We start from the raw sequence: 14,996 nt of genomic DNA, 5'->3' as shown, positions 1-14,996 counted from the left end.
TTCAAATGGAATTACACATTAACCAACTCTATTTGAAACTTTTGCCCTCCCTTTGAAAAAGATTTAGCATGCATCTTTCAGAGGATGTATGACATTCAAATGGAACTGCATAATGTGTTCATTCAATTTGAAATCCACAGGGGAAAATATTTCCAAAAATTTCCACAGGGAGTGGATTTTTAAATGGAATAGCCCAATATGTGAAATATTAACCATGAAAAAATATTGATCAAAATAATGGTCTGAAATGGCAAATTAAAACAATAGAACAGAACAATAGAACCAGTCACAACATAGCATAAAAATTACAATAAAACAATAGAATACAGGAATGGAATAATGATGAGACACAAAAATGTTAACAGAAATATGTGGTATGTATGTATCTAGGGTATGACTGTTTTATGAATTACTGAAATGTTTATCAACTTGCTCACAGAGAAAATTACAATAATAAAGGAATTTGTTGATGTAAATTCATGAGGGGGGCAAGGGATAAAAAAAATGCATCAAGGTGCTCAAACAAGCTCAGACACAAAATAATCTACCATGGGCACTGTATTACCGTGCACCATGGCCCAGAAAAAGGCCAACTACAAAGTTGGTCCAGGCTTTTCCATCTTTCAACCAAATGAAATGGTCCCACCTCGAGTTCTATTTTTAAGTAAAATGACTTCCATATGAGAAATGTTGTGCATAGTTATAAAGTTTCATCATTGGTATCTATGTATTGCTCACTGTATGTAATATATATAATCTATTCTACATCATGCACGTATGAGCATGTACAAGCTATTCTATTACTCCATAACATGCATGCATAAGCTTGCAGGAGTTATTCTACTCTACCAACATGCACAAGCTAAGGCCATGCTTCTGTAATACATATACATGCAATTATGCATACAACATTAAGGTTCTTTTTTTTTAAATATCACAATAAATTCTTAGCACTAAGGGGAAAAAGATTGTTAATATTAAATGGTTACAATAAATTTCCTACTGCTTTCCTCTGTTTTAATAAGCCACAATTTGAGACACATTTGACATCTGTGGGTACTAAAATTGGAGTAAATACGAACTTGGAAACGAGTAAATAAAAAACAGTGAATTTTTTTTTCTGTGCCTCAAAATCCTACATAATGCAACCAAATGCACAACAGACTCAAATCTTACTTTGGATACATTCAAATCATTCCCATCACAATGCATTATAATACAATGCTGATCACTAATCACCTCCTTCACATGGATCCAATATACAATACTCAAAGTACTGAATTCCAGGAGTATAATTCAAAACGGGTGTGTCATTGATGGGTTCTAAAGGACTATCACTCTTTGGGGTCGTACCATGTGCACTGTCATCCTCGCCCACAGTGAAAGTCACTTTTTTGCTCTCTTCAGCATTAACACCGACGGTTGTGGCTACGGTATTGGCCGCATTCACGATAGCGGTCGTTGCTTCCTGAAGCGCTGCCTTAACTGCTGCTGCTGCTACTTCTTTTGAATCTAAACCAAGTCTCTTCTCAGCAGTATCCTTTGCAGCAGCTGCTGCATCTACAATGGCCGTTGTTGCTCCACTAACAGCAGCCATCACCGCAACTGCTGCTGCTGATGACCTTCTTCTGCCAGGCCTATAAGCTGCTCTGATCATTTCATCTTCCTTTTCAGAAATATCTGAAGAATCCGTTTCACCAGCCAATCGTTCCCCAATCACAGAAACTGCCGGAGTTGACGACCTTCTTCTGTTAGGTCTATAAGCCGATATGATCTTTTCTTCTTCCCTTTTAGAAATATCTGTGTTAACAGGCTTTTCAGAAGAATCCGTTTCAGCAGCCATTCCTGAAGTACCCTCTTCTGCAATCATAGCAACTGCCGGAGTTGATGACCTTCTTTGTTAGGTCTATAAGCCGATAAGATCTTTTCTGCTTCCCTTTCAGAAATATCTGTGTTAACAGGCTTTTCTGATGAATCCGTTTCAGCAGCCATTCCTTCCGCAATCACAGAAACTGCCGGAGTTGACGACCTTCTTCTGTTAGGTCTATAAGCCGATAAGATCTTTTCTGCTTCCCTTTTAGAAATATCTGTGTTATTAGGCCTTTCAGAAGAATCTGTTTTTTAGTAGCCATTCCTGAAGTACCCTCTTCTGCAATTGCAGCAACTGCCGGAGTTGATGACCTTCTTTTGTTAGGTCTATAAGTCGATAAGATCTTTTTTTGCTTCCCTTTCAGAAATATCTGTGTCAACAGGCTTTTCTGAAGAATCCGTTTCAGCAGCCATTCCTGAAGTACCCTCTTCAGCAATCATCCCTGCATTATCCTTGCTAGGAACCTTTGCTACTGTAGTATCCTCTTTAGCAGCACTTTCTGAAGTACCCTTTTTAGCAACCCCTTCGGAAGTATCCTCTTTAGCACCCCTTTCTGAAGTATCTTTTTTAGCAACCCCTTCTGATGTATCCCTTTCTGAAGTGACCTTTTCAGCAACTATTCTTCCAGTATTGACAACCCTTCCGGAAGTATCTTTTCTTGGAACAACTCCTGAAGGTTCCTTTCTAGCAGCAGTTCTTGAAGTGTTATTTTTAGATGCATTCTTTTTAGTGAACATTCTTGATGTATGCTTTCTAGCAAACAGTCCTGGCGTAGTTCTTTGTAGCAACCTTTTCTGGTGTATCCTTTTAGCAACCATTCCCGATGAGTTCTTTGTAGCAACCTTTTCTGGTGTATCCTTTTTAGCAACCATTCCCATTGAGTTCTTTGTAGCAACCTTTTCTGGTGTATCCTTTTTAGCAACCATTCCCGAAGAGTTCTTTGTAGCAACCATCTCTGTTGTATCCTTTTTAGCAGCCATTCCCGATGAGTTCGTTGTAGCAACCTTCTTTACCCAAATATCCTTTTTAGCAGCCATTCCCGATGAGTTCTTTGTAGCAACCTTTTCTGGTGTATTCTTTTTAGCAACCATTCCTGAAGAGTTCTTTGTAGCAATCCCTTCTGGTGTATTCTTTTTAGCAACCATTCCCGTTGAGTTCTTTGTAGCAACCTTCTTAGCAACCATTCCAGATGAGTTCCTTATAGCAACCTTGTATGAGGTATTCTTTTTAGCAACCCTTTCAAAAGTCGCCTTTCTAGGAACCCATGGGTCAATATCCTTTTCAGCAACCACTTTTGATGTATTCTTGCTTGGAGCTAGTCCTGGTGTGTTCTTTTTACTAACAATTCCCAGTGTCACCTTTGCCTTTTCTGGGATGTCCATCTCGGTAACTCTTTCTGAAGTATCCATTTTAGCAGCTGTGCTATTCTTCATGTCAACATTCAAACCATGGTTCCTCTCTTCTGTATCAATACCATTACTTTCTTTTGCATTGGTATCATGAAGGTTTCCTGTAGAATTATGCTCAGGAATGTTGCCTTCAATTGTAGCTTTGGGGCCAGAAATGCCACCTTCACTTGTAGCTTTGGAGCCTGGAATATCACTTGCATTTGAAGCTTTGGAGCCACTTTCACTTGTAGTTTTGGTACTTGGATTGTCACTTTCTCCTGTAGCTTTGGAGCCATTCTCATCATTGTGATCTCTCTTTATATCCTTACCATCAGTATTCCCAACTTCCTTCCTTTTGTCGACAGGAATGTCACTCTCAATTGTAGCTTTGGGGCCAGAAATGACACTTTCACTTGTAGCTTTGGAGCCTGGAATATCACTTGCATTTGTAGCTTTGGAGCCACTTTCACTTGTAGTTTTGGTGCTTGGATTGTCACTTTCTCCTGTAGCTTTGGAGCCATTCTCATCATTGTGATCTCTCTTTATATCCTTACCATCAGTATTCCCAACTTCCTTCCTTTTGTCGACAGGAATGTCACTCTCAATTGTAGCTTTGGGGCCAGAAATGACACTTTCACTTGTAGCTTTGGAGCCTGGAATATCACTCGCATTTGTAGCTTTGGAGCCACTTTCACTTGTAGTTTTGGTGCTTGGAGCTTCAGTATTCCCAACTTCCTTCCTTTCGTCGCATTCCGATGGATCTTCTTGACCACACAATTCCGACTTCCTCCGCAAATCCCAGTCGATTAGATGGTACACTTTAGACTCGTTCAAAGTCACATACTTTGGTGGTACTGCAAAATGCACACGCTTTGTTGATGCTTTCTCTTGATCTTCGACGGTAAACTTGTTTCTGCATTTTTTTTTTTTTTTTCATTTTCTACAGACTTGGTATTGTCCAACTCTTCTACCTGAGATTCGGTTTGTGCTGGATTCTTTTGAGGTACACCTTTTTTGGCTCGCTTCACATATTTTACCTTCCCATTAATCTCAGCGTGAGATTTGATGCCAGCATCAATATGATTTGGGGTATCAGTTCACGTATTGATTCGATTTGAGGACTTGACACCAGCTGTATGATTTGGGGTATTCACTTCAGCTTGATGATTTGAGGAGTTGACTTCCACTTTATGATTTGAAGACTTGACTTCGGCTTTATGATCTGAGGAGTTGACTTCAGCTTTATGATTTGAGGAGTTAACTTCCGCTTTATGATTTGGGGAATCAACTTCAGCTGTATGATTTGGGGAATCGACTTGAGCTTCCATTTGATTCTGGGAAGCAAGTTTATCTGAATTTGACAATGACACTGGCTGTTCATCATCATACTCCCGAAATTCAATCTCTGAATGGTAGTCCGAGGAGCTATCGCTATCAATATCCTCCACACAGGTTTCATAACTGGATGTGGAAGTAACTGAATCTCTCAATATATGCTCCAGAGAGTTACTATTGCCTAATGTAAAACAATACAAACAATACAGATGGGTGAAGGATGTCAACTCATGCAAAATGGGCTATGCCAGTTGATATCCATACACCCCCTATGGAAGACATGACCTTAATCTTCCACACAGGGAGTGTGAATTTCAAATGGAGCTACCCATTCAGTGTTGTCTGTTACAAAATGAGCTATTCAGTTGAAATCCATACACCCCTATGGAAGACATGACCTTATTCTTCCACACAGGGGTGTGAATTTCAAATGGGTGTTACCTGAATGGGTGACTCTATTTGAAATGTGCAACCCTATGTGGGTGATTAAGATCATGTCTTACATAGGGGGTGTATAGATTTAAACTAGAATAGCACAATGCTACCTAGCATGCATAAATGGAACAAAGGTATCTAGCTACACAATTGGATAGGTTAGACATTGTGATAAACAAACAAAAAATTGCCCTCTTTCATCCACCCTCAAAAAAAATGTATTTATGAAAATTCTTGATTTAAAAAAATATAAACCTGCAGGCAGAATAAGCAGCAAGCAGTACACTCATGTACACCCTTAAATTATGCTATCCCTGTCACAAAATGTTTATGGCTCCCCATAAGCAATTTTCATGCAACACAAGCTAACGTGGCAAAGCTTAAGACCGTCTTTGACATCCATTTCATAACACACTTTTCCAGAGGATAAAACCTTTTGTAAGCAATGGCATACCTGACTTGTGTTGTTTATAACTGAATTTAATCAACATACAGCAGCAGGCCTACATCGCAAATTTTACCATCACTTATTTTTTCAAATCAGCCAAAATTGTACCTGTTCAAAAACACTAAAGAGAAAAGGTATCCAATATGATTTTGATATTAAATCAGCCAAAATTATACCTGAATTCATGCCCGTATTCAATCAGGAATGGTTCGAATTTTGGCGCAAATCGCTGATTTCATTTTTGCATGATTCCGGTAAAATTACGCTGCAAAATTGTCTGTGACAATGTATGCTCCTGGAAAAGTGTAAAATGAAACGGTTAAGGAAAGGTCTGCAAGGAAATAAAGGCATGCATATTATCTATATGATCCAGAACACAATGATCCGCTCTAGAGGATGATATACCGACATGATGGAGATATATGAATAGATGGGTGGCTCCAGGAATCAGAACAGCAGTTGTGGTTTGGGCTATTCTATTTGAAATCCATACACCACCTACTGAAGACTTGACCTTCATCTTTCACACAGGAGTATGTATTTTAATGGGTGAGTCAGTTTGAAATCTACACTCCCTGTGCGAAAGATTAAGGTGATGTATTCCATACAGGGTGTATGGATTTCGTCTGGAATAGCCTACATATTTGGTTTGTTAGATCAAAACTTGGGTTTGATGATCAATTTTCAACAAAAAAAATATCAAAAAATATCTAAAATCTGAACCCAATTCAAAACTTTGAAAGTATACAAATTCTGACCAAATAATCTCAGTGAGACAATGATTTCTGACAGATCAAATAAAAAGAGTGAATAAATTTAAGTGACAACAACATTAATTATAGTTTAAATCCAAATTTTTTCACATCAGTCACTAGTACTATCAGAGTTGCTGATTTTGTGTGCCTTCAAAAAAAAATTTGTATTTCTATACTATTTTTCAGCTTTTATATTTCTTACACTATCAAACTAACTTTGGTTTGTATTTCAAATACTTAAAAAACTCTTGGTATATCCAAAAGCACTCAAATTAGTCAATACTACTGAATCTGATTCCTTGTTCCTAGTTTGTACCATGAAAGTGGTGGTAGTGCTGCTACAACATGATGAAAATTTTCTCTAAAACTTTCAGACATTTGGCAAGAACTATGATTTTGCTCCGGTATGTAATGGTATAAAGAAAATCCGTAAATCTTACTGGTATTATCGTCCAGTTTGAGGTGAAGCTTTGACAACAGAGAAGCTGTTGATTGACATCAGCAAAATTAGTTATCAATTATTGGTTATTGATCAGTATTTATTGGTAATTGACGATTAATTGACTGACAGGGATGGAAGGACATTAGTAAGTTATGTTGTAGCAAGTACCAACAGTTGAGGTTTGTTAGATAATTGGGCTATTACAGTTGAAATCCATACACCCCTATGGAAGACATGACCTTAACCTCCCACACACGAGGTGTTGTTCAAATGGAGTTACCCATTTAAGTAATTGCGTGGAAGATTAAGGTCTAATATGGGTGTATGGATTTCAACTGGATTATCCCACTGCATAAATCATTTCTTTTTATTATTTTTTTATTTTTACCTCTTCTAAGAGAGAGAAATTTGAAAGACTGACTGGAGGCTGTACAAAAAGACAGACATACATACAGACAAACGTGACATACAAACAAAGTGACAAAGACGGGTACAAATGAAAAACATGAACACACACAAATGGACTTCTTAGATTATGATCCACCCCACGCATGATTAAAATGTCTTGTAAAAACACAATTTAACCTTAATATTTTGGCTAGTTCTTTTTTTTTTTGGTAGAAAATTGAAATGCAAGCTTCTTCCTCGTTTGATGAAGCTCAGAATTTGTAAAGTAATTGGTCCACACAGACAAACAAAAACACAAGACAAACATATCTGACAATATTGCAAGAGTGTCAAAGTGAACACACACAACATACACTACAGATAATAACACGTAAGTTAGGTGATACTAAGGGAAAAATCAGTTGGTTGTTTCTCAATTTTTACGATTCTTATTAAAAAAATCACATGGTGCTATAAAAACTGAATAACCTTAGTGGTGAAGTTTAAACAATGTCTTGTCAATGTTTTTATTTTATTTCAAGTTAAAAACTTAGAGTTCCACAACAATCATGGGAAAATAGCTGGCATACTTGAACAACATGCCATAGTTGGCACACTTGAAATGCATGCCCTATTATACCATTCAGCAAAATACATCAGCGATGTCAGTCTGTTCTATCTGATTATCGCATAAAAAGAACTAGGTCACGCGATGGACCAGCGAATGAGGTGCTGATGTCATGATGACGTGATTCAATTAGCCAATCAGAACACCACTTCTGTATACGCCATAAACTGCGCCAAATTGGCAGACCACTGAAGTACTGTGCTGAAAACTATAAAAAAGGAGAGGCGAGTGTATTTCCCCCTTCCGCATCTTTCAATGTTAGAGGGTGCCAATGACCCGTGGCTTTGTCCAACACTGAATGGGGGTGCAGGGACAGATATTCAACAAAAGACAGTCAAAGTGTGCCAACATTTATTTTTCCAATGATTGTAGACTTATTGTTCAGCAGGTTTGGTAAAAACATTATTAATATCCATTTTCAATACTATTTGAATCATAAAAGCTTTTTTTGTGTGTACAAATTTAATGATATTTTTGAGAATTGAAGGATAAAAAAAAATCAACAAAACGTTGACATTCCCCTTAGTATCACCAAAACACCAAAGGGCAATCAGGTAGTTAAAAAATTGGATATTTTTTTGTTTATCTAAATATAAATCAATACGGATAAATCTCTACATTTTATAGAACAACTAAAGGCCATAATAAAACTTTGACAGCAATTGTCCATGGTGAAGCAATCTAAGGTTTGACAATGGGGGAAAAATCTCCATTCTAGCAAAAATATTGAATAAGCATGGTAAAATGTGGTGCAATATATATACAATATATACATAATAATGAACAATACTCTCAGTGAACATAAAACCAGGCTTTGCCGTTTGAGGAGAGCTAGAGCGATTACTCCCCATCACTCCCCTCAAATAAAGCTGAGGAGAGCTTTTTGTTGCTCGCATACATTTGGTGTAACAATAAAAACCACATATACAGTAAATGCTCTCCTAGTGCTCTCCTGTAGCACTCAAGGAAAGCGATTAAAAGCTCCCCTGCAAATTTCATACGGCAAAGCCTGTTAAACTATTCTGGCCTCTGATGTACTCCCAGATCATTATCGCAACATGAGGGCCTACTTGAGAGTACTTTTTATTACCAATTCTAAATTCTTTTTCAATGTAAGCCAAAAAAAGCATAAAACATGGAAGCTTTGGAAACAATAACCACAATTACATCGCTTTATTTACAAATTTTAAAATTTGAATACATATATATATAAACAATATCATTCACAACATTAAAGCGTGAAACAACACTTTCATTCAAGACCTAGACAGCAGATACAAAATCATGAATATGCAAAACAAATTATGCAAATGAGCACACATCATAAGACTTACCTGGTTTCATAGTGGAACTAGAAGCACCACCGCCACTGGTCTTCCCGCCGCTAGACCTCAAGAACCCACGGTTAAGGAGTGTACCGCTGACACTAGCCACTCTACGTGGGCTTATCGTTGGGGTGTCGGAGCCGTCGACCCCGAGAGACATAGGGAGGATTGCGTTGAGGCTCACGAGTGAATCGCTTTTATGGTAGCTACCAAAGGGTGTGTTAAACACTATTGCTGAAAAGAACTTGTCTTGCTCGATGCTCTTGCTTCCAGAGCTGGTATCGGTACTACCTACAGTTTACAATCAAACAATATGCATCCAGGCAATGGGTCATTATATATTCATGAAAAGTGGAATTAGTTTGGGTTATTTTTTTGTCTCACCAGACTGGACCTTAATGCACTTATCCCAGTGACCTGCTACCACAAAATGAGCATAAAATCGTAAGTTGGTAGTTTTGATACATCATGGTTATGTTCTTTGTTTGCTGTGCACATGTACACGCCAGTAGTATGTCCTTCGTGAATGACCCATTGTGCCTCCATTCACAAAGGACATACAGACATACTACTATCTTGATGTGTGTGAAACAAAGAACACCAACGCAGTAGCTAGGGCATCGCGAAACTTGATGCTCATTTCGTGGTAGGTCACATATAGTCAGGGTCAAAGAGATCTCTACCACCCACCAACTTACTGGCGCGCCACACAGTGACAATTGTTTGTGTTGCTTGATCACATCACATTATGCTTTCTTTGCAAAGGCTCACATTTTCTGCACATACAGCCAGACACACAGCCAAAACACACAGCCATACATACATCTCAGCTCATTTTATAATCCCCTTTCCAAACTTCATTTGGCAGGGACAATTTCAGATATGTCAAATATGGTATCTTCTTATAACTGTTTCAATAATTTTACTAGGAATGTGTAGGAAATTGATGTATCGAGGGTTCAGAACCAAAAAGCTGTAACTCACTATTACCAGCTCTCACAAAATGAGCATAAAGTTGGCACCTTGCTTTGGTCTTCAAAAATCAATATTTCCTCCACAATGTCTTTCTTTGTTTGGTATTGAATTTGTCATGATTAATGGACAGTAACTTCTATAGTGCCCTGGCGACTTTATAATCATTTTGAGGGAGCAGGTGCTTGTGAGTTGAGGCTATCTGGCTCTCACCCCTCGATATCAAGCTCAAAAGAACAAAAACCAGAAGTTTATTATCAAACCTACTTTCTCTTGGATTCTGTGACGTGGACGATTTGATCATCCCCATGACGCCTTTCCCATGGAACCCACTGGACCGTAGTAATAGCGCCTTGGTCCTCGGATGCCTCCAAACTATCGCAGGGAATCGTAGCTGTCTGTGACACTTGGCTAAGCGACGGATACTGTCGTCTGAGAGTGCTGATGGAACCACTATCAATGGGGGGTAACTGTGTAGCAAAACAAACAGTGCACAATGTTATAATGTACATGGAATTGCACACACTGGTGCTAACCACTATGGCTCACACATTCCATAAATCACTACAACATGTCATATGTTATTATTATCCTGTAAAAAAAATCAGGGCAATCAACAAAATAAAATACATCTCGGCTTTTTTCTGCACATTGTAAAAAAGATAAATTGAATTTACCGGTTTCCAAAACATCACAGAAGTGAATTGATGATTTGAACTTTTGACCTTTACCAGATATTTTGAACCTGTGGCTTGAGAGTTTAAAACCATTTTAACAACCATTACACACTCACACACCCACCCACCAACATATATGTACCATCAAGGACCCACCCACACACAAAGACCAGCAACCATAAAAATTGACCCCCCCCCCTCATTCGGTTTTTACTATCCAACAGGAGATGCACATGTTCAAATTTGTCATGCCTTACTACTGTGGACTTGCAAGTTTTACCATCTGCTTACACTGGGAAAATGAGGTCAATGGCTATAATGGTAATTCATTGGTAGAGCACCAGCGCAGTCACCTTCAGAGCCTTATTTCACCCTTATACAGATGAGCACTCCATTATAATGCCTCTTTGAAGTATTTCTTGAGCTGCATATCAACTTGTCATGGGTAGGCATCAAACAATGAGGTCTCTGGACTTAGGACCAGACTCTGGTGGGTTAAATCTGTATATTAATCTTAAAACTAGAAACACAGTCCAAACCCCAATCTGAACCATGGATGTCTGTTTGCAGGCAATTACAGTGATGGCTCGTATACATGTTCTTCATTGCTGATGTATACAACAGCATGCACACGCTCACACCTCTACACATACTATAGACATCAGACAACCTACCTTCTGGCAAGTTCAAAATGTAAATTCACTTCCGATATCCTGAAAGCCTCTCCTTGCTTTGGTCTAGCTGGCAGCTGAGAACCAGGACTTCCAAAACCAAGTCTCTCATAGTCCTGCACGTACATCTTATCCATTAGTTTCTGTGGTGTAAGAACGTCTACCGGCTTCAGGGTACTCGTCACATCGACTTCATCTATGACTGCAAAGTTAAAGGTCAAGAGTTGAATTAACAACCTGTAGTCTGTAAGTGGTACCCAATTGGCCACACTGATATAAACTGATCCTGGGAGGAGCTGAATTAAACCCATTTCTGTCACATAACTGGTGCTGTGCATACAGGTTTATCAGGCCAAATGTACATGCGAAGCCAATCTTGGGTTCTCAAAACGTTTCAATACTGTATACCTAATAAACGCCACAGGTAAATTTTTAAGAGGAAGTTTATTACAGGCCCACGACAAACATTACCTTACCAGTAAACACTACAAAACAACATTTGTAAGTGCATTTATAAGCAAAAATGTGATTTATTTAGCTCTTTACATGAACATTCTACTATAATTTGGCAATGAACTGGATGGAAGTTGAAGTTTTGTCCATGCAATTTCGCAACAATGGACATGCAGCAACTGCCAGTTTTAATTCAGTCTTCTCACATAATATAGCATGGAAATTCCTACATTTCGGTCACTTTTACATTGAAAAACATACCATCATGCACTCTTTCCATTTGTTTTCAAAATCTGAACTCTTTTATCATTTTCTCTCAGAAAATATGACCAGTGACTTCATATTACACTTCTTAAATTGGCTATTCCAGTTGAAATACATACACCCCTTATTGAAGACATGACCTTAATCTCCCACACAGGGGTGTACATGTCAAATGAAATTACCCATTCAGGTAACTTCATTTGAAATACACACTCTCTGTGTGGAAGATTAAGGTCATGTCTTCAATAAGGGGTGTATGTATTTCAAGTGGAATAGCCTAATAGTTGTGATCATCAAAGTTCCTGCAAAGGCTAGGTGCCTAGCACATTGAGAGTTATTGTTGCAAACAAAAAAGATCAAAAAAGAAAAATAGGTTGGTTTTCAGCCTCTAAATAAGCCAACATTTTTTGCAGGCCGTGTAGGTCTTTCTTTCTTATATAGTTGATAGCTATGTTGTGTATAAAAAATAATTTGAGGGTCCTCAAAGAAATCCATGGCTCCTTTTATGTTTTAAGTGTACTTGGTTTGATGGTCTGCTTTTTAGGGCTAGTCAAGTTGAAATCCAGACACCCCTATGGCAGGCATGACCTTAATCTCACACACAGGGAGTATGAATTTCAAATAGGGTTACCTGAATGAGTGACTCCACCTGAGTGGGAGATTAAGGTCATGTCTTCCATAGCAGGTGTTTTATTCCCTGGTTTATTTTTCCCAATGAAATGACTTTTGAGTTTGAAATTATCTGCTTAACATTGGTTTGATTTTGATATTGAAACCAATCACATGTCGACTACTTGGAGAACAACCCTGTTAAAGGCCCATTCAGTGATTTGCTCATCCGGACGATCGTAAAAATCATCAAAATTCAGATTTTGGAACCTTTGTAATTGGCATAGATGTGCTAACATAGCCTGCTAGTGGTTCGGTCGAAAGTCGTGTATTTTAGACAAAATAAAGCATTTGCATGATTCTGGACTTTTGATACTGACAGTACAAAAAGTCCGACTCGAGATCGAAAGAAGCTCACTCTCCACGCACTAACACGCGTTATGTATTGTTTCTACTACTTATTACATCAGTAGCTACTATTTTAAACAAAATACACAATTTTAACTGTTTTTCATATTTGAATTGACCGTTAGTTTGCCTCGGTGACCTAACTGACCTTTAATTGCTTATTTTGTTTTCTACTACAAAAATTAAACGCCTGTTTTAAATCAATTTAGACTCTACTTCCCCGTGTTAGAAACACTGGACTAGGAAGTTTTTCCAGTCGATTAAGCAAAGCACTGTACGAAAATCTCGATTTTCTCGAGTCGATCTGAGTTGAAGTAGAAAACCTTTCTAAAACTTCTGTTTTTTGACTAATTTGTCGATGTATTCAGGGGAAAAGTGGTTTAATGAAATTCTGTAGACTTATTCTTTATTTCTAAGCAACTCTGACAAATTTCCATTTTTTTTAATGTTCCTGTGAAATCACTGAAAGGGCCTTTAAGAGGGGTTTTGTTTTTCAGGTCAGTTGTTTGTAAACAGGAGTTTGGGTATTGTAACTGGTGCATGTAAAGCCAAGGGCATTGGATATTTCAGAAATGTAATGCAGTTGCTTATTAAAATCTGATTGCAGACATATATGTTAAGTCTGATCCGAAATATCAGAAATGTCTGTTACCCTTAGCTTTATACATTACAATGCTCATAGTCTAGCAAGTGACTGATTTGAAACCACTTAACAGGCTTGTGCTCTAAGCAGTCAATGGGAGGTTTGGTTCATAGCATGTACATAGTGTAGAGTTGTCAACTATGATGTGAGACCAAACTGTGTAGAGAGCTTCAATGATCAAGGCTCAGATTAGGTATGGGATTAAGAGTTAGAATCTGGATTATAATGTATGAGGATTAGGATTATGGATGTAGATTACAGTTTTGATGAAGATTAATGTAGTTCATATCATTTTTCCTTTTTTCTTACAAATAATCAACTTTTGTACATAGACCTGTATCGTATAGCCAAGAACCAAATTGTCTCATAATAACCTGTTCCCATGGTAACCAAAACTTAAAAACAAAATGACAAATAAGTAACAAAATAAATGAAGTAAACATAAATGATGTGAAACCACAAAACCACCAAAGCAAGATATTCACCTGGGTGTTGCTATCTGGAATACAATGGTGCAGCATTTGCAGGAAATTAAAGCTATATATATATACTGGGTTTACTTTTAAAAAATATCACAAATATAGAAACAAAGTTGTATCAAAGGGCTCACTTACAGCTTGTTGTATCCACATCTATATGTAATTAACACATCATATCACTACTACATTCGTATTGCTACTCCCTTACGCTGAGTTCACATAGGAATATACTGTATACGGTATTCGCTATACGCTCATTCGATCAGGCTGAGTTAACATAGTATACTCCTATGTGAACTCAGCCTGATCAAATGAGCGTATACCGTATACAGTATACTCCTATGTGAACTCAGCCTTAGAGGTACAATGCCTTGCATCTACTCCATTGGTACTTGAGTACACATATCGGAATCACACATACAGTACTGTACACACACTGGTACTGGACTGGTGCTATACTGCTACTCTGGAGTAAGCACTAAGTTGCTGGCAGTCCTCACGTAGGCATGAGCATGACTTATTTGACAACTGCCTGAAAAAGGGCATGAATTCGGCCTTAAATGGCCCAAAAACAGATTGAAAAAAAATGTGTAAATTTGGACAACAAAACCACCTGAATGCCGCCAAAAGCCTGAAAATTATCATGTTTTCAAGAACACTCATTTCAAAGCCAATCAGTAAAGTGCATGAAGGCCTTGAGTCTTGGCCAAATAAGTACTAGAGAATGATTTAACATTGAGAGGCAACAAGGCCAAGTCTAAGGCCACCAGAGGTGGCCTGCATGAATTTTGAGGCCTGGTGGCTGGG

General features: G+C 38.1%; 1 protein-coding gene across 1 annotated transcript in view; it reads right to left on the bottom strand.

The window, feature by feature from the left end:
* The window catches only part of LOC140168135 (myotubularin-related protein 13-like), a 161,840-nt gene that overhangs the window by 55,943 nt on the left and 90,901 nt on the right, over window positions 1-14,996 (bottom strand). Inside the window, 4 exon segments of the mRNA XM_072191449.1 lie at window positions 6,672-6,716; window positions 9,023-9,304; window positions 10,253-10,455; window positions 11,337-11,535. Of these exon segments, the coding sequence (XP_072047550.1) occupies window positions 6,672-6,716; window positions 9,023-9,304; window positions 10,253-10,455; window positions 11,337-11,535 (729 nt within the window).

Source organism: Amphiura filiformis, chromosome 13, assembly GCF_039555335.1.
Source record: "Amphiura filiformis chromosome 13, Afil_fr2py, whole genome shotgun sequence".
Lineage (NCBI taxonomy): Eukaryota > Metazoa > Echinodermata > Ophiuroidea > Amphilepidida > Amphiuridae > Amphiura > Amphiura filiformis.
The sequence above is the reverse complement of the archived record's forward strand: the minus strand, read 5'-3'. Positions and strand labels throughout refer to the sequence as shown.